This window comes from Dendrobates tinctorius, unplaced genomic scaffold, assembly GCF_039654945.1.
Source record: "Dendrobates tinctorius isolate UK_male_01 unplaced genomic scaffold, ASM3965494v1 ptg000029l, whole genome shotgun sequence".
Taxonomy (NCBI): Eukaryota; Metazoa; Chordata; class Amphibia; order Anura; family Dendrobatidae; genus Dendrobates; species Dendrobates tinctorius.
The window spans coordinates 34,237,866-34,258,999 of record NW_027361697.1 but is presented as its reverse complement, the minus strand read 5'-3'; the positions used below and the strand labels follow the sequence as shown (position 1 = coordinate 34,258,999).

Here is a 21,134-nt window from a genome sequence, read left to right as displayed (position 1 = left end):
CATCAAAAGCCAGTGTGTGTGTTTATTCTGCTCTTTAAGTTTATTTGATTTGTGACGTGATTATTGTAATTGTTGCTGATTCTCAATCATCTGTATCCGTCTCTTCTTGTGTAGGTGAGAACTGGGCATAAAAGTGAGGCAGAGGCTGTATCAGACTCGATGAGTTTCTTTCGTCATGTCGGAGAAGTCAGGCCAGAACACAAAAGCAAAGGATGGGAAAAAGTACGCCACTCTCAGCCTTTTTAACACGTACAAAGGAAAGTCGCTAGAAACTCAGAAAACTGCCGGTGAGTGTGTTTGAGCATTATTGTGCCCTATATATTTTAGTCTTGTAGAATGTCTATATTTTCAGATCTTTGTGCCCTCATTTGCTTATACCAATAAATGGTAGGTTATTTCTCAAAGATTTTTGTTCTCCCGAGTTATGAGGTCCCAATACTGTATTGTACTCGTGTGTTACCAATGCTTTAAAGCACCACTCCAACATTTCAGCACTGGAGTTTTTCCACTAATGTAAATTTCCTGCCCCTAGTATTATACTTGCCAGCTGCCTCCTTCACCTGTTCCTGGTTGCCTGCACTGTCATTTTGTGACCACAACTTCTGATTGACTGGAAGTCAGTGGTAAGGGTAACAAACTCTCAATGCAAATATGAGTCTTTGGCTCATAGACTTAAATTGGGAAGTGACTGTCGGATGGCTTCAGCAAACACTAGAGCGATCAGGCAGATCACAAACTGCAGAAGAGCTGCGCAGATAACAGACAGCAGCTGGTAATTAATATACTAGGGTCAAAAAGCTTAGATTGGAGGCACGACTCCAGCAATTTTTTTGTGACGATGCACCTACTCTGAATCTGATGCATTAAAGGGGTTGTCCTGTGTAAATCGATAAGTCTGCAGTCACCCTGTGTGCCTGCAGACTTATGAATCTCTCCAGCACGTGTGCTGGGAGGATTCTCAGGTTTCTGAGCCAGGACCGGAGGGTATGTATGCAGTATACATACTCCCAGCCAGAGCCCAACTAGTGGGTGTGGTCTCGATCCATACTCTTGTATGGATTGAAGCCGCACCCTGACTAATGATGCGCTGTCCAGTGGGTGTGGCCCACTAGAGGGTGCAGCCTCGCTCCACGCCCACTAGATGGGAGTATGTCTAAACCATGCATACCCTCTGGTCCCAGCTGAAACCAGCGAATCCCTGCAGCGCATGCACACAATGACTGCAGACTTGTCGATTTGGACCAGACAACCCCTTTACAGAGTCCGTAACCTCCAAATTGCATTTTAAATGGTCTACAATATCTCATAGGGGGCTTACCCCCCCCCTCCACTATATCAACCATACTAACACTGTAGCTGTTGCTGGTATCACGCCTGAGAAATTATTTTAAAATTCATATCTAAATGAGGAGGGTTCGGTGCACCCTTGATGTTGCCAAGAGATTGATCCACTGTTATGCCTCATGATTTACATTTTGGGGCCCGTCCCCTGCTTCTAATTAGCAGTGCTGTCTTCCTTGACCGAGTACAGTCTACTGCCGGCATGTGGAGGGCCACTTGTATTCTCCTCCCTCTCTTTCTGATGCTGTTCACTACTGTATTAGTACAAGCGGCGTTAGAAGACTAGGAGGACACACGTGGACGCGCCCGCGAGCGAGGCTGCTCGCTCAGGGAAGCGAGGACTGTCAATCAGAAGCAGAGGAAGGGCCCCAATATGCAACTTAGGATGCATAATGGTGGATCAAGCTCTTGGCCATGCTAGGGGTGCGCCAAAGCCGCCTCATTTGCATAGAAGTTAAAACTTGCTTTCTCCGTCGCTGGACCAATAAACGGTACAGTAAGGATGCTAGCGTGGTTGCTATACGGTTACGTCCCCTATAACACTGTAAGGCCCATATAAAATGTGTTTTGGGGGTGGCAGACTCCCAAGAAGGATTCATATTCCAGCTGATCATAGAAGCGCTTTTACAAAGTTGATCTCGTTGTTGAAAGTTTGACTCATATAATTCATATAACTAAATGGTATTTCTTTATCGCTTCATTGGGGGACACAGGTAACCATGGGTGTATGTTGCTGTTGCTAGGAGGTGCTGACACTAGGCAAAAAGGAAAAAAAATTAACTTTTCCCAACAGGGCTGTGGAGTCGGAGTCGGAGCTCATTTTGGTGGAGTCGGAGTTGGAGTCGGTATAAAATGGACCGACTCCGACTCCTAAAATATATAATAAATTGGGTACAGTAATTCAATGCAGGATGTGCTGAATATTTTTTCATAGGAATTTGGGAAAGTTATGAAATGTCCTATAAATGGCTGTTCTATTCCTGATCTAAGGCTACATTAACACACAGCGTTTTTCCTGTGTTTTTTGAGGATACGTTTTTCAGCTGCAAAAGCTGATCATCTATTTAAAAAACCGCATCACCTGAAAGGTTTTTGAGCTCATAGATAATGTTTTCAATAGCAGAGCAGATTTCTAATCTGCTTTTATTTATCCATATCGTATCTGTACCAAAAAGAATGAAAACCGGGTAGTACACCAATATATATTCTGTTCTATCTAAATATCTTGATTATGGGATCATAAAAATGATTAAATGTCTGAGGTTCACATTGTACTACAATAAATTTTTCACTTAAATATAAGCAATATGTGTGGGAGTCGGAGTTGGAGTCTGAGTCGGTGTAAGGGAAATTGAGGAGTCTGAGTCGCAGGTTTGGCTTACCGACTCCACAGCCCTGCTTCCCAAGCAGTATACACCCACCGACAGGCACTAAGCAACTCCGTTTAAGCTTGGTGTCTGTAGGAGGCAGACCTGGATCTGATCCCAGATCTGTGTTGTTTTTTTTTTTTTTTTTTCTTCTCTGGTATCCTGTTGTGTTTTATTAATCTTTTGTCTTTCAGGTTCTCAATATTCAGGGTAACAGGGTGTAAAGTCTCACCCTGTTTTCCCACACTTATGCAACTGAGAGCAGTGTGGTGTCACCCACATTGCCCACTCTCAGACCTGCAGGCAGGACCTTATCCCTTGTCACCTTCACGGGTGCTTCAGGGTAATTTTTGCAGTGGCCGATCCTTTGCCTATTCCCTCCTCGCCCCTCTCCTCGGAGAGGGCTGAGAGGAAGATGGTGGTCACCAGCGGTGGCCTCCCCCCTTCCTGTAAGGGGTTGATGCCGTCTTCTGCACTGTCCGGAGATGGTGTGGGAAGGAGGATCCCTGTTTTCCAGCAACCCTCTACCATCAGGGGGCTCCTAATGCGAACCTCATCTGTGAAGAGGACCCTGGACAACCTTCCGTGGCTGGTATGTATGACCCGATTTCCCCCCCCCCCCCCAGCACCGCAGCACGCAGGCTATTCGGAGGACACGCTGGCTGCGCAGTTCCAGCAGGACTCACTTTTGAATTTAGCTCCCCTTTTCCAGGCGCGCGCCATTTTCTTTCCTTCCTCCAGGTAACGGAGCTCCCCGCTGTGACACCCCTCCCTGATGGTTCTCCTATCAGAGAGGCACCTTCCTCCTGCTCGGCTGGCCTATCCCTCTGGCTTGAAAACGCCCCTGGCGCATCAAGCCTATCAGTTCTCTGCTTTCTCTTTTGCCAGCCGTCTTTTTCCCGGTCCCGGCTTTGCACGCGTTGTTCCTCTGCCAATCGGATCCCCTGTCTTCCTGGCTGGGACATGCTCCCTGGTGGCAAGCCTATCACAATGACTCTTTTTCCTTTTTGGCCCAGCAGATCATCTTGACTGGCCATGCTCCCAACGCGCCATCCAATCGCAGTCAGCCTTTCGTTCTTTCCCCTGTAGCTTGGGCAAGCCCACCCATCCACATCGTACTGGCTCAGCGTGGTCTACGGCCATCATAGATGCTGTGCTTCAGCTGCGTACGTCTGTCAAAGAAGTCTACCGGTTTCTCCGGTCTGCTCCTCCTGCACATATATAGAGGGATGGTGCGCACTCAGGCCTTAGATAGAGTAGGTGCTGGTGAATTGGACCACCGCACTCAACAAGTTGATAGTATGCAAAAACTCATATATTTATTAAATGTGTCCAATCCATCAACGAAAAAAAGGGGAGGTGTGCCCAAACAAGATAAGAGAATGTACAATCAAAAATACACGACGTTTCGATCCTCCCGGATCTTATTCATGGGGTACACTAAAATAAAAGAATATATACAATATATAGTGAATATACACAAATATATACAGAATATACACATCAGTTATGGATCGACAATCGCCACTGTATAATAAAGTAACAAATATATATATATATATATATATATATATATATATATATATATATATATATATATATATATATATATATATAGGGATAAGAAACAAGATGAACAATGTATGCAAAGTTACTGATGAAATGCTACTAGTCAGCTATAGCATATTGCTTTGATTAATTCAATCAAGTACGAAATTCAAAATTAACTCCAGTAGATTAAGAGACCAGAGACACCATAGATTTACCTGAATAGAATTAGTAGCGGACCCAGGGCACTTGGAAAGGATATGTATCCCCTTAAGGTAACTGAAGGTGGAAATATATATACAAGTGTAAGCTATTCCATGGTTGAAGAATATGAATAAAATGCCAGATTTAATAAAGAATATGTGATATACCTGAGAGGTTTAGGTGTCGTAGAAGATGACTTAAACGGATACTGTCCAGTGAGTTTATAGACTGGTTACAGCTGGGTAATGTCATAAATTGGTTCCAGCTGAGTAATGCAAAGAGGGACAGCTCAGAATAATGTTGGTAGAGATAATTTAAAGGTATATAGTAATTGAAAGGTGTATATATAGAGGTATATGATGTACCTTGAGATAGGAAAGCTTTTGTTTGAGGCTGCAGTGGCCGATAAGTAGTTTCCACCTATAGGATGAGTAGCATATAGTGAAAAAGTGATAATGCCAGCCCCAAAGCGCAGTAAAGTACATAAATATGGCGCGGATTACCTGAAATAAGCAGATTTTAGCTTGGGGCTGCACTGGCCGTCATATAGTGGTTCCCACCTGTAAGTTGAGTGGCACATAGTGAGACTAATGGAGCCAGTGCTAAAATGCAGTATAAAGTATATCCATCCGGTGTAAGTTACCTGGGGGGTCCTGTGAGGAAAGAATGGGAAATGTAGGAGTAGATGGGAGGCTGTCAAGGTCCATGGTGTGGCAGGGTTTAAATACTGCGTTGTGCACCGCCGGACCAAAAGTGCGCCACCACCGGACCGGAAGTGACACAGCGCTGTGTGGGAGAGACACCGCGCATGCGCGGTAGTTGCCAGGACAAGAGAGGACCGCTTCTGCGCGGTAGAGGAGACAGCTGCGGTGGTGATGCAGCGTGTGGGAATAATCGCGCCTGCGCGATAGAGGAGTTTGTGGTGTTAGTAAAGCGTCATCATGGGGAAGGGGGCGTGGTTATGGTAAATGGGCAGAGTCTCTCAAAGTGGACCCCCCCCCCCAGTCTCTCGCCTGGCCTCAAAGACAGTTCTGTCTTTCCCAGATAGTGCGTCTCTCAAGGACGCCATGGATCGGCAGATTGAGTCTGCCTCCCTCTGTCTCAGCTTCGTTTCCACCTGGGTGGCGAAGTCTATTTCTACCTGGGCTAAAATTCTCCGCCAGGGCATCGCAGCTGCAGCTCCTACGGAAGAACTTGCAGATTTGGCGGAACAGATTGCTCACATCAGCAAATATCTTCTGGCCACTTCTTTGGATGCAGCCGGCTGTTCCGCCAGGGCAAACAGCAACATCATTGCCATACGCCGCATCCTCTGGTTGAAGGTGTGGAATGCTGATCCTACATCTAAAAAATCTCTCACCAGCCTGGTTTTTCAGGGGTACAGGCTCTTCGGGTCCAAATTAGACCAAATAACTTTGGACGACACCCGGGGGAAGAGTACGTCTCTTTCTCAGTCTAAGCCAAAACGTCCCTTCAATAGGAGAGGGACCCTGCCCTTTCGACCTTTCTCCTCTTCAGGGACTTCCTCCCAACAGGACCCCTCGTCCACCTCAAGGGAGAGGAGGAAACCATCCTTCAAACCGGCACCTTATTTGAGGCCAAAGGGACGTTCCTCCAAGCCCACTGGGTCCCGCTCTCACAGGTTTTCCACTAAATGACTGATCACCCCACCTGGAAATTATTCCAGGGTGGGAGGCAGCCTTCTATTCAGGGACACATGGTTGTCAGTGGTCAGCGACACCTGGGTCAGGGAGATAGTCATGTCCGGTTACAAGATCGACTTTTCTTCCTCCCCAGGAAGACGTTTCTTTCTCTCTCGTCCGTCAAAGCTTCCTTGTCAAGCTCCAGGGGTTCTTCAGGCGGTCTCTTCCCTTCTACACTCAGGCGTAATTGTGCCCGTTCCTCGGAACAAGCGGTTTTCGGGGTTTTACTCCAATCTGTTCGTAGTCCCGAAAAGACTGATCCATCCGTCCGATCTTGGACCTCAAGCTTTTGAACTGCCACGTTCAGACCCGCAACTTCAGGATGGAGTCCGGAGTCCTTACGTTCGGTGATCGCCTCCATCGAACCAGGAGAGTTTCTTTGTTCTGTAGACATACAGGATGCTTATCTCCACATTCATGTTTGTGTGCAGCACTAGAGATTCCTTTGGTTTGCGTTCCAAGAGGATCATTCAGTTACGGCCCTTCCTTTTGGACTGGCATCTGCCCCTGGGGTGTTTACAAAGGTTATGGCAGCAGTCATGGTCATCCTTCGCTCCGAGGGGATTCTCATAATCCCTTACCTGGACGATCTCCTGATCAAAGAACTGTCCCACCGGGACTGCGACCAGAAACTTCAGATCACTCTGGACACTCTGGCCCGTCTCGGCTGGATAGTCAACAAAGAGAAATCCTCCCTGATTCCAGCTCAGGGCCTGGTGTTTCTGGGTATGGAGTTCGATACGACCCAGGCCCCGTGTCTTCCTTCCGGAGGATAAGTTTGCGTCTCTCCGCCAGGGAATTCGCTCTCTAAGGCACCCGTTCCCTCTCCCCTTATGGTCTTGCATGAGGGTACTGGGGAAGATGGTTGCCGCCATGGAATCTGAGCCTTATGCCCAGTTCCACAACCGTCCTCTTCAGCTGGCTCTCTTGTCTGCTTGGGACTAGAAAACGGTCTCACTGGACCGACTGGTTCTTCTGCCTCTCAAAGTGAGGCAGTCTCTGATTTGGTGAACGCTATCCGCCTCTGTCCTGCACGGGAGGTCCTTTCTCCCTCTCCAGTGGCAGGTCATCACTACTGAAGCCAATCTCCTCGGTTGGGGAGCGGTCTTCCTTCATCACACAGCGCAAGGTCCCTGGCACGCTCAGAAAGCCTTTCTCCCTATCAATCTCCTGGTGATCAGGGCAATCCTTCTTGCCCTTCTCTGCTGGCAGCCTCTTCTCGCAGGCAAGCCGGTCCGCATTCAGTCGGACAACGCCATGGCCGTAGCGTACATAAACCACCAAGGCAAGACTTGCAGCAAACAGGTCTTGTCAGAGGTGACAAAAATTCTGTGATGGGTGGAACGTCACGTCCTTGCCATATCAGCCATTCACATATCGGGGGATGGAAAATTGGGAAGCCGATTTTCTGAGTCGTCAGGGCCTCACATCAGGCGAGTGGTCTCTCAACCCTGCTGTCTTCAACCAAATATGTCAGAGATGGGGCACTCCGGACGTCGATCTCATGGCGTCCCGGTCGAACCACAAGGTTCCTCTGTTTGTAGCCAGATCCCGTGATCCAAGGGCCATCGGCTTCAATGCCCTAGTGATCCCATGGTCCCAGTTTCAGCTGCCTTATCTTTTTCTGCCTCTCCCCTTGATTCCTAGAGTCGTAAAACAGATAAGGTCAGAAGGGGTTCCCGTTCTAATTGCTGCAGACTGGCCGAGACTGGCCTGGTATGCGGAGCTGTTGAACATGCTCGCGGACGTTCCCTGGAAGCTTCCAGACCGTCCAGATCTTCTCTCGCATGGCTCCCTCTTCCACCCGAATTGTCAGTCTGAGTTTAACGGCATGGCTATTAAGGCAACAGTCCTGAAGGAAGCCGGTTTCTCTACCAGGGTCAATCCAGATCATGATTAAGGCGAGAAAACCAGCATCCTCACGCATCTACACAGATGTTTGAAGGCCTTCTTCCGGTGGTGTGAGGAGAACAGTTTGTTTCCAATGTCCTTTTCCCTTCCGTCCATCCTTGGCTTTCTTCAAGCGGACCTTGACTCGCATCTCTCGCTTAATACCCTTAAAGGTCAGATATCTGCGCTCTGTCAGTCCTCTTCCAGAGAGATTTGGCTTCCCTTTCTCAAGTGAAGTCTTTCATTCAAGGGGTCGCCCACCTGGCACCACCTTACCATCCTCCGGTAGATCAATGGTATCTCAATCTCGTTCTCGACATTCTTCAGCGTGCCCTCTTCTCGCTTCATTGGGGGACACAGGTTACCATGGGTGTATGCTGCTGTCGCTAGGAAGCTGACACTATGCAAATAAGAAAGTTATCTCCTCCCCAGCATTATAACCGACCGACAGGCCCAAATTACCTCAGTTTTTGCTTAGTGTCTGAAAGAGCCTTTTGAGCCGATTCAGGATATTTTTTTCCCTCCCCTCGTGGAAGGTCGCCTTCCTTGTCGCCATCACCTTGATTAAGAGGGTCTCAGAGTTGGCAGCATTGTCCTGCCGTTCCCCCTTCCTAGTTTTGCACCAGGACAAGGTAGTCCTCAGACCGGTTCCTGCCTTTCTTCCAAAGGTAGTCTCCGCCTTTCACATCAATGAGGACATCGTCCTCCACTCTGTGTCCCTCTCCAGCTCATCCCTTCACAAGTTGTGAAGAGAAAGGAAAAAATAGGATGGCACTCACCGTTCATGTGAATCAAATCACTTTATTTTACATACACAAGGCATAGGCACGGGAGCAATGTGCTGGAAGACGTACTTGGTCACGGCTATTTGAATCTAGCTTGCTACGACTGCTCCCTTCCGTCAGTCTGATTCCCTGTTTGTCGTCTCTGAAGGTCGTCGGAAAGGATGTCCAGCCTCCAAATCCACCATTGCTCGTTGGATTTGTTCAGCTGTTCTAGAGGCATACTGCGTCCAGGACAAACAGCCTCCTCCGGGGGTGAGTGCTCACTCTACCCGGGCTGTGGGAGCTTCCTGGGCCGTTCGTCACCAGGCTTCGGTGTTATGAATGGGTCACCGAGGAGAAAAAAAAACAAAACAAGCTAAGCCACAGAAAACCAGAGAAGTTGGTAACTATGCAGATTGCAGATCCCTGATCTTACCACACAACTAGCAGTAGCCGTGGAGCGTGCCTACGATGTTCCTAGACGCCTCGTCATGGCCGGAGGACTACCTAAGCCTAAAGCAAGAAAAGGGAAAACGAACTGCCCCAGAGCAGACCCCAAAGGAATAGATAGCCCCCACACATGTATTGACGGTGAAACAAGATGAAGGCACAAACACAGAAAGGAAAATAGGCTGAGCAAATGATGGGGACCAAACTAACTAGGCAGGAAAGGCAAGTAACTGTCTGCAACCTGCAAAAAACCCTTACAAAAATAATGTCCAACACTTCTGATAGCAAAATTAACCCTGAAGTCACTAGACTTCTCCCACTATATCAGCACTCTGGAATATTCTGAGAGAGAGCAAAAAGAGACCAAACTAGTAAGGGACAAAAATCCAATTGGCAAAATACTGATAAATAAGAGTGGAAATTCAGCTCAGCCCCCAGCCGGGGCTGGCAGACCACACAAAAAACTGAATAGACCAACAAAATCAAGTGTGAACATTAGCAGAAAAACTTAGCTTTAGATGACTGGAACAGAGCTGAAAACCAAGAGCTGACAAGCCAGAAGGAATCACCAGCAACTGAATAGGGCGTCGGCTGTCTTAAATCCAATCTGAGAATCCCGAGATCCAATCATCCTCATTCTCAGGTGGCAGGTCTCCACTGATCAAACCAGCCGCACCACCTCCCGTCACCACCAGAGGGAGTCCAGAAGGGGAACTCACAACTGGTGAGAATGAACTCACAACTCTTCGGCCTTGCAAGGCTGCTACCTGGTTGTCCCTCCATACCTTCGTGAGATTTTACAAGGTAGATACTCTGCTGGTGCAGGCTTGTGTAGAAAGATACTGCAGGCGGCGGTCTCTCACCGGCAGACCTAAGTACCCTTCTCTCAGCATTTATTTCCCACCCATGGGACTGCTTTTGGACGTCCCATGGTAACCTGTGTCCCCCAATGAAGCAAGAAAGAAAGAGGGATTTTTGGTACTTACCGTAAAATCTCTTTCTGGGAGCCTTCATTGGGGGGACACAGCACCCTCCCTTAATGTTGGCCAATGTGCCGTTGTTTTGGTTGGTACATAGGTTGAGTTCTTATAGTGGCTCCTTACACTGCTTTTGCACCAACTGAGGTAATTTGGGCCTATTGGTAGGTGTATACTGCTGGGGAGGAGCTAACTTTTTCCTATTTGCATAGTGTCAGCCTCCTAGCGACAGCAGCATACACCCATGTAACCGGTGTCCTCCAATGAAGGCTCCAAGTAAGATATTTTACGGTAAGTAACAAAAATCCCTCTTTTAAGCCCATCCAGGATAGCTTGTTCTCTCCTATCTTGGAAAGTGGCCTTCCTAATCGCCATTACGTCTATCAGGAGGGTTTCTGAGCTAGCTGCACTGTCGTGTCGTTCCCCTTTCCTGATCCTGCACCAGGTCAAGGTAGTCCTCCGACCTGTTCCTATCTTTCTGCCCAAGGTGGATTCTGCCTTTAACATCAATGAAGACATAGTCATTCCGTCTCTATTTCCTTCTCTAGTTCATCCCCTGTAAAAGTCCCTCCACAAGCTGGATTTGGTCAGAACTATTTGAGTCTACCTTTCTAGGACTGCTTCTTTTAGTCAGTCTGATTCCCTGCTTGTCATCTCTGGTTGTCGAAAGGGGCTCTCAGCTTCTAGGTCCATGATTGCCCATTGGATTCATTCGGCGATATTGGAGGCATTCCGCGTTCAGGGCAAACAGCCTCCTCTGGGAGTGAAGGCTGTGGGAGCTTCCTGGGCTGTTCGTCAACAAGCTTCTGCCTTATTGATCTTCAAGGCTGCAACCTGGTCATCTTTACACACCTTTGCAAGGTTTTACAAGGTTAATACCCAAGCCTGGGCAGGAAGGTACTGCAGGCAGCGGTTTCCCACCGGCCGACCTAGGTTCCTTTCTCTTTCCTTATATTTTCCTTTTCCCACCCTTGGGACTGCTTTTGGACATCCCATGGTTACCTGTGTCCCCCAATGAAGCGATAGAGGGATTTTTGGTAATTACCTTAAAATCTTTCTTTGAGCCGTCTTTGGGGGACACAGCACCCTACCTAATGTTTGTATCATTGTTGGTCTATGTGCCCTTGTTTTGGGTTGGTACATATGTTGGGTTTTTGGCTGCTTTTCCTACTGCTTTAACACCAACTGAGTTGCTTAGTGCCTGTCGGGTGTATATGGAATGCCCCCCAGGGCCGGGGGTTACTCGATACCGGGTCGGTCAGGCTCTTTTGAAGGGAAAGTGTGTCACGGTGGTGGTAGTGACCCGGTCCGTGGCCCTGGGTGTCCAATGTAGATTATGGAAGTTCAGATGAAGGGGAAGATGGTAGGATAATTAATGGGAAAAGGGGAATCGTGATGCCACCCTTGGCACTTGGCTAGGATAGCCGACGCTGCAATGCAGACCCTCTGGGATGATGATTTAGCAGCTAAGATGGTGAAGCTCTCCACGGGTAGAGCTGTGTCCCAGGGTAGTTGAGCCAGTGATGGTGTTTGCAGTGTGAGGCAGGTAGTTGTAAAATAACTCCAAGGACATAGGTGCAGTTTCTGGGTTTTTACTCACAAGTTTCGTGTACACGTTGGTCCAATTAGTGCTGCGTCCTCCGAGGGAGGGGTCCGGCAAACTCCCAGGCAGATTGGGTACACTTTTCAGGACTCCTCCTTGTGTCTTCTCTCAAGACCGTATCTCTGCGCTGAATTCTCTTTACTTTCACTGCCCTTGCGCCTTCACAAGTAGTGCCCCCAGCTGGTAGCCACGGATCTCCTCAGGCGACGTGGGTCAGGCCCCGAGGTCCATAACTCATACCGCTGCCTTTTGGAGGGTGCTTGTGGCACTTAGTTACCTCAGCCTCCGGCTTCCTTGCTGAGTCCTATAATCCTCCACTAGTTTCAGGGGCCAGCTCCCCCACTTCGGCCAGATCCTTCCCTTCCGGGATGCGGGCTCCACGGGTGGCCAGCCGCACTACCCGTGCCCCTAGGACCCATTCTTCCCAGTCCAGGAGCGTGGACAAGAGGTTTCTCTTTTTTCCACCCACAGTCCTCTACAGCAATCCTGCTCTCTCGCTGGTGCTGTCACCGACTGACTAGTTTCTGGAAGGATCTGTTTACCTCAGAACTAGCTCCTCCCCCCCCAACTGTCACCTTTCTCACTGATTGGATGCCCAACTATCACTCCACTACCTAAGCTCCTCCCACTCTACCTTCCACACTAACTCCCCAACACCCTTTCCTAGCCAGTCTGGGATGAGGCCATCCTCCTGAAGTGTACACCCAGATGCCCTGACTAAACTAGTGAGTTGGGTGCGAGTGTTAGGAGTCCTGGGTGATGATCCATCCTTACCTGAGGGTGGGATACCACACCTCTGGATGAGGTGCAGTACCTCTGTGGCGAGCGGACCCTCAGGGGCGCCCCATATACTGCTGGGGAGGAGGTATTTTTTTTCCTTTTTACCTAGTGTCAGCGCCTCCTAGCGACAGCAGCATACACCCATGGTTACCTGTGTCCCCCAATGAAGGCTCCAAGAAAGAGATTTTACGGTAAGTGCCAAAATTCCCTCTTTTTCTATGGGGTTTTGCTGACTTGTTGAACACTATAACCTGCACTCACTTGTTATGGTGATGAGACAGGAACAAAGCAAAGCTTTTCGGTGCGATTTTCATGCATCTTGCAGCCCTATGTTACAATAATGCAGAGTTCAGATGGACTTAGATGGCTCCTTATTGCAGTGGTGTAAATCTTTTTAGAAAAGCAGAAATACCGCAGACGTCTACATTCTTTAACCTCTATTAAGGTCGGACACTGAATAAAAGCACTGAGTCCATTTGAACTCTACGTGTTTCAATGCAATCTGGCTCCTTTGGGCTATAAATTAAATGATGGCATTAAAAATGCAGCCTGTTCTGTAAAAATGATGCACCCATTTAACAATGTCACTTGAAAAAAATGTATTGCTCCCGCAAAGCCGAGAGAGAAAATAAAATCATGACTCCAGCAGTATGTCACTGTTTTGCTATTGTGTTTTTGAAACCCATCAATCTGCAGCTGTAGATTTGTGAATGAGACTTTCTGAATGTGTCTGCCAGAGTTCTACTATGCCTGAAAAGGACTGGAAGTCATATTTCCTATTTAATTTATAATGCATGGTCTAACATTCGCTAATATTAACGGTCAGTGTACACTTGTTGTTTTTTACATTTTACCATGCAGTTCTCCTTATCTTGGTGGAATCTCACCCATCTCAAAGGGGGTGTCCTTTCAGAAAATCCTCATCCCTGGGAGCAGTTTATTTAAAACAAACAAAAAAGACCCAACCCTTTTATACTACGTCCTATTAACCTGTTTTCAATGGAATTTGCCATTTTTTACGAGGAATATAACCTTTTTTTTTTTTTGTGCTCACAGTTGCTGCACGCCATGGTCTTCAAAGCCTAGGAAAAGTTGCTGTATCTCGGCGCATGCCACCACCTGCAAATTTACCCAGTCTAAAGGCAGAGAATAAAGGCAATGACCCAAATGTGAACATTGTTCCCAAAGATGGCACTGGCTGGGCATCCAAACAAGAGCAGTCCGACGAGGATAAGTAAGTCCCACCTGTCAATGCTTTTACTTCCTAGTTATGCTTCACAATAAGTTTAAAAGCAACTTGGACTAAATTTTAACTTATTTTTTTCCTAGAACACCAGAAGTGCCTCCTCCACCTCCAAAGCCAGTTCCACCCCCACCAACTGAGGTTCCTGTGGTTACCAAATCTTGGGCCAATACCAAGACAGGTGTGCAAGGAGATGGTAAGATCAGTTTTAAAGTAATTCAGTAATTTCATTTGTGGGGTTTTTTTTTTTTTTTTTTTTTTTTTTAGAACTTTCAGCTTTGTTTTTCCTCTTTGATTGTGATCTGCCTCTAACCCTAGCCTTTCAGTATTATGAGCATTCATAGCACCATTGTGCGACCATAGCAGCCTGAATGGTACAACTTCCCACCTCTGCTGCCTCTATTTTCTGCTGCAATATATCCAAATGGTACAACTCCATAGTTCTGCTTTACCATTTTGCTGCATATTTTAATGTGCTTGCTAAAGCTTTGGTATAATTCATTTGTTGCACTGTATGTAATACTTAATGCTTTAGATCCGTGACTGGGGCCTCTCTAGATCTTATCAGGTGGAAGGCGATATAGCATATTGACACAGCCTGGTCTAGTGTCTTTGATCATCTAACCATCCCCTTGTGTGCTGGCCCCAGCTGCCAAATTATACCCAACCAGCTCCCACAATCCCTCTCTCCTGACCCTGTAGTGTGGCCTATATATGTAGTAGTTCCTAAGGGGAAGCACGCAGTGTGGGGTGCAGCACGCAAGCATCCCAGAAGCAAAGCATCCCAGAAGCAAAGCATCCCAGAAGCAAAGCATCCCAGAAGCAAAGCATCCCAGACGCAAAGCATCCCGAAAATGGCAGTTATCCATGGTAGTTAGTCAGGGCAGGAGTCAGGTAACCCACACTTTGCTCTCCCCTTTAATCATGTGCTTTATTTTTATCCTCCTGTGTTCCCTTGCCATCCACATACACCACCCTATCCCCCCTCCATCAGACTCATACACATCAGCCCCTCTATACTTCCCTTTCCCATGTACAGCTCCCATGCACTCCTCACCTTCCTGAGAAACCTCAGTCCATCTTGCCCAAACACATCGCAGAAAAAAACTACTTACAATTCCAACATTCCATTCCACCAATTCCAATTCTTTTTCTTCCTACTCCTACTGATTTCAGGGGACATCTCCCCCAACCCTGGTCCACCATCCCCCAACCTCAACCCCTACCCTACCTCATATCGAAACCATAATAATCTTATTAATATTACTTGCACTCCCTCATCTCCGTCTTTTAATTGTGCCCTCTGGATTCCACAGTCTGCTTGTAACAAGCTGCCTTTCCTACACAGCTACTTTCTGAACAACTCTCAAAGGGAATCTGTCGCCCCTTTTTTGAGATATCATATAATGATGATATTCAATTGTATGTCACGTAAGGATTCTCTTAGTACTTTTGCTTCCCCCTGACCCCGCACCTTTCATGCATAAATACCTTTTTTTACATCGGTTCAGATGTATGTAAACTGCCGCTATCCGGTCCGATGGGCGGGGCTTATTCACCTGCTCCCCACCTCCCTGTCTTGCTCTACACATTTCTTCTTGCGTAGAGCAAGACAGGGAGGGGGAGCAGGTGAATAAGCCCCGCCCAGCGGACCGGAGAGCGGCAGTTTACATACATCTGAACCGATATAAAAAAGGTATTTATTCATGAAAGGTGTGGGGTCAGGGGGAAGCAAAAGTACTAAGAGAATCCTTATGTGACACAAAATTGAATGATATCATATGATATCTCAAAAAAGGGGTGACAGATTCCCTTTAATCTGTTGGCCCTCACTGAAACCTGGATTCAGGATTCTGACACTGTCACAATGCACTTTCCAGGTCATCCCCCCCAGTTCTATCACTCTTATTACCTTCTTTTTTGAGGTCCACACCATCAGGCTCTTCTGTCCCCTCCCCCTCAGGGTAGCGGTCATATACCGGCCCCCAGGCTCACCCACCCACTTCCTTGACCACTTTTCAGCCTGGCTGCCGCACTTCATGTCCTCAGAACTTCCAACCCTCATCCTGGGAGACTTCAACTTCCCCATTAACAGCCCTACTTCCACATCTGCATCCCAGCTTCTATCACTAATCACCTCTCTAGGCCTCTCGCAGCTTTCAACCTCTGAGACACACAAGGACAGTAACACCCTCGATCTGGTCTTCGGCCTGGCTCTGCTCAATCTCCCACCTAAATAACTCACCGCTTCCACTCTCTGACCACAACATTCTCTCCTTCACGCTCACAAATCCTCGCCCACCCCAGCTCACTCCTACCTACCACACAGTCAGAAATCTACAAGTCATTAACCCTCAGACACTTTCAGATTCCCTGCACTCATCACTGTCCCCACTCTCCTCTTTTTCCTGTCCTAATCTGGCTGTTCATCACTACAATGACACTCTTAGAAGCACCCTTGACCAAGTAGCTCCCCTCACCCTCAGAACCTCCAAGCACAGAGTAAAACAGTCCTGGCTCACATCGCAAACTCAACTTCTCCAGGGATGCTCTAGGAGTGCTTGAATGCCTATGGAGAAAAACCCGCACACCAGAAGACTTCATCCACTTCAAATTTATGTTAAGAACCTAGAACGCTGCCCTTCACCTCGCCAAACAGACCTACTTCACCACCCTGATCTCCTCACTAGCCAACAACCCCAAGAAACTTTTTGACACTTTTCAGTCCCTCCTCAGGCCAAAAGCACAAGCCCCTATCACAGACATTTGTGCTGATGACCTGGCCTCCCACTTTACAGAACAAATAGATAATATCCGTCAGGAAATCTGCTCCCAACCACCAAGTGCTGTGACTCCCATCCCTTCCTGCATCTCCCCTGGCTCACTTCCCACATTTGATCCCATCACAGAAGAAGTCTCCAGACTCCTCTTCTCGGCCGACTACATGCACTACTGACCCCATTACCCCACATCTCCTCCAGTCTCTCTCCAGTCGTCACAAACCACCTAACTACAATCTTTAATCTCTCCCTCTCCTCGGGCATTTTCTCATCCTCCTTCAAACACGCCGTCGTTACTCCATTACTAAAGAAACCCGCTCTCGACCCATCCTGCACAAATACAGACCAGTCTCCAATCTCCCCTTCATCTCTAAACTTTTGGAACGCCTAGTTTACTCCCGCCTTGGCGCCTTACCCGTTACCTCTCCACTCACTCCCTTCTAGACCCTTCACAGTCCGGCTTCCGCCCCCTACATTCGACTGAAACTGCACTCATCAAAGTGACCAATGACCTACAGACAGCAAAACGTAATGGTGACCACACTCTGTTCATTCTTCTTGACCTACAGTGGGGCAAAAAAGTATTTAGTCAGTCAGCAATAGTGCAAGTTCCACCACTTAAAAAGATGAGAGGCGTCTGTAATTTACATCATAGGTAGACCTCAACTATGGGAGACAAACTGAGAAAAAAAATCCAGAAAATCACATTGTCTGTTTTTTTTTCATTTTATTTGCATATTATGGTGGAATATACCGTATTTTCTGCTTTGTAAGACGCACTTTTTTCCCCCCAAAATTTGGGGGGAAAACAGGAGTGCGTCTTACAAAACGGACATGCCTTACCTAGGCTGTGATCGGGGGCGTCCGGCGGTTGCTGGCCGCTGCTGCGGGTGTGTCCGGTGCCGCGTTGTGTGCCCGTCGATGCCCGGGGCTCTGCCAACATTGTGCGACAGGCCAGAGCCCCGGCATTTCCTCAGTTCCCTGTGTGCCGGTAAAAAGATGGCCGCCGGCGCGTGCGCAGATGGGATCTCGGGACCCAGTTCTCGAGAGATGAGATTTGAAATCTCATCTCTCGAGAGGTGGGTCCCGAGATCCCACCTGCGCACGCGCCGGCAGCCATTTTCCCTGGGTTCCCTGTGTGCGCGCGGTGGTGCCTGCAAAAAAAATGGCCGCCGCGCGTGCGCAGATGGGATCTCGGGATCCAGCTCTCGAGAGATGAGATTTCAGATCTCATCTCTCGAGAACTGGTCCCGAGATCCCATCTGCGCACGCGCCGGCGGCCATTTTTTTTTTTTACCAGCACTTCAGCGCACATATACTGGGAACCGAGGAAATGCTGGGGCTCTGGTCTGTCGAACAATGTCGGCAGAGCCCCGGGCATCGATGGGCACACAACGCCGCACCGGAGCACCCGCAGCACCGGCTTCCAACCGCCGGACAAGTGGAGAAACCTGACACCAGCACAAGACTCTGCAGCAGCAACAGCACACATCGGAGCCCCCCCCTCATCCCTGAATGCGGCCTGCAGCATCACTCCACGCCTGCCTCCTCCAGCAGCGAGCCTGGGACCCCTCTACACCGCAGCCACCAACCCCGGTAAGCAATAAGATGCAAGGATTATAAGAGGCACCACCATTTTATTAAAAAATATTTTTTTCTTATTTTTCTCCTCAAAAATTGTGGTGCGTCTTATAATCCGGAGCGTCTTATAAAGCGAAAAATACGGTAAGTATTTGGTCAGAAACAAGCAATCAAGATTTCTGGCTCTCACAGACCTGTAACTTCTTCTTTAAGAGTCTCCTCTTTCCTCCACTCATTACCTGTAGTAATGGCACCTGTTTAAACTTGTTATCAGTATAAAAAGACACCTGTGCACACCCTCAAACAGTCTGACTCCAAACTCCACTATGGTGAAGACCAAAGAGCTGTCAAAGGACACCAGAAACAAAATTGTAGCCCTGCACCAGGCTGGGAAGACTGAATCTGCAATAGCCAACCAGCTTGGAGTGAAGAAATCAACTGTGGGAGCAATAATTAGAAAATGGAAGACATACAAGACCACTGATAATCTCCCTCGATCTGGTGCTCCACGCAAAATCCCACCCCGTGGGGTCAGAATGATCACAAGAACGGTGAGCAAAAATCCCATAACCACGCGGGGGGACCTAGTGAATGAACTGCAGAGAGCTGGGACCAATGTAACAAGGCCTACCATAAGTAAGACACTACGCCACCATGGACTCAGATCCTGCAGTGCCAGACGTGTCCCACTGCATAAGCCTGTACATGTCCGGGCCCGTCTGAAGTTTGCTAGAGAGCATTTGGATGATCCAGAGGAGTTTTGGGAGAATGTCCTATGGTCTGATGAAACCAAACTGGAACTGTTTGGTAGAAACACAACTTGTCGTGTTTGGAGGAAAAAGAATACTGAGTTGCATCCATCAAACACCATACCTACTGTAAAGCATGGTGGTGGAAACATCATGCTTTGGGGCTGTTTCTCTGCAAAGGGGCCAGGACGACTGATCCGGGTACATGAAAGAATGAATGGGGCCATGTATCGTGAGATTTTGAGTGCAAACCTCCTTCCATCAGCAAGGGCATTGATGATGAAACGTGGCTGGGTCTTTCAACATGACAATGATCCAAAGCACACCGCCAGGGCAACGAAGGAGTGGCTTCATAAGAAGCATTTCAAGGTCCTGGAGTGGCCTAGCCAGTCTACAGATCTCAACCCTATAGAAAACCTTTGGAGGGAGTTGAAAGTCCGTGTTGCCAAGCGAAAAGCCAAAAACATCACTGCTCTAGAGGAGATCTGCATGGAGGAATGGGCCAACATACCAACAACAGTGTGTGGCAACCTTGTGAAGACTTACAGAAAACGTTTGACCTCTGTCATTGCCAACAAAGGATATATCACAAAGTATTGAGATGAAATTTTGTTTCTGACCAAATACTTATTTTCCACCATAGTATGCAAATAAAATTAAAAAAAAACAGACAATGTGATTTTCTGGATTTTTTTTTTCTCAGTTTTTCTCCCATAGTTGAGGTCTACCTATGATGTAAATTACAGACGCCTCTCATCTTTTTAAGTGGTGGAACTTGCACTATTGCTGACTGACTAAATACTTTTTTGCCCCACTGTATCTGCAGCTTTCGATACTGTTGACCACCATCTCCTACTCTCTAGGCTCCAGTCACTAGGCATTAAGGACACTGCTCTCTCCTGGTTCTTTTCCTATCTCTCTGACCGCTCCTTCAGTGTTTTGTTCCCTGGCTCCACGTCATCTCCTCTTCCTCTTGCTGTCGGGGTAAATCAGGGCTCAGTTCTTGGCCCCCTTCTTTTCTCTACACAGCCCCAATTTGACAGACCATCAGTAGATTTTGCTTTCAGTACCATCTTTATGCTGATGACACACAACTACATAAGTCTTCCTCCGACCTTACCCCCGCTGTACTACAGAACGCCAGTGACTGTCTGTCTGCAGTCTCCAATATCATGTCCACTCTCTATCTGAAACTCAGCCTCTCCAAAACTGAACTACTTCTGCTCCCGCCGTCTACTAACCTGCCAAAATCTGACATTTCCCTCTCTGTGGGTGGTACTACAATAACACCCCGGCAGCAGGCGTGCTGCCTGGGTGTTAGGTTTGACACCAATCTATCCTTCACATCCCATATACAATCTCTTGCCCGCTCTTGCCGCTTACACTTAAAGAACATCTCTAGAATCCGCCCTTTTCTCACCATGGAAACAACAAAAACCCTCACTGTAGTATTGATCCATTCCCGCCTGGATTACTGCAACGCTCTATTAATTGGCCTCCCCGTCACTCGACTATCCCCTCTCCAGTCCATACTTAATGCAGCGGCCAGGGTCGTCCATCTGGCTAATTGGTACTCGGATGTGTCCGCTCTTCGTCAACATTACACTGGCTGCCCATTCATTATAGGATCCAATTCAAAGTACTTGTTCTCACCCACAAAGCTCTCCACAGTGCAGCACCTCCCTACATCTCCTCCTTCATTTCTGTCTATTGGCCTAGCCGATGGCTGCGCTCTGCAAACGACTTTCGACTAACCTCTTCACTAATCCGTACCTCCCACTCCTGACTCCAAGACTTCTCCCGTGCTGCTCCTATCCTCTGGAATGCTCTACCCCAAGAAATTAGGACTAACCACAATTTGCATAGTTTTAGGCACTCCCTCAAAACACATTTGTTCAGAGCGGCCTATCACGTTCACTAATCAGTCATTCTATATGTAAGTGTGCATGTGTAGCCCATTCACTATCTCCATCCATCCTTCACTCCCTCAAGATGGCTGGACTTTCATTGTAAATACACCATTGTAAATACACACCTGTACTTTGTATCTTCCCCACCTCATTGTAGATTGTAAGCTCTCACGAACAGGGTCGTCTTATTTTGCTTTAATTATTGTATTGTTAACATTGTTACTTATGGCTTGTGTTTTGAAAC

At 47.7% G+C, this 21,134-nt stretch overlaps 1 protein-coding gene across 5 annotated transcripts in view; it reads left to right on the top strand.

Annotated features, from left to right (window-relative positions):
- PRRC2C (proline rich coiled-coil 2C) overlaps window positions 1-21,134 on the top strand; it is a 147,631-nt gene that overhangs the window by 35,058 nt on the left and 91,439 nt on the right. For all 5 annotated transcript variants that reach the window (XM_073571543.1, XM_073571541.1, XM_073571539.1 and 2 more), the window contains exons 2-4: window positions 115-287; window positions 13,684-13,861; window positions 13,957-14,066. In XM_073571543.1, the coding sequence (XP_073427644.1) occupies window positions 176-287; window positions 13,684-13,861; window positions 13,957-14,066 (400 nt within the window). In that variant the 5' untranslated portion in view covers window positions 115-175. The remainder of the gene's footprint in view (window positions 1-114; window positions 288-13,683; window positions 13,862-13,956; window positions 14,067-21,134) is intronic.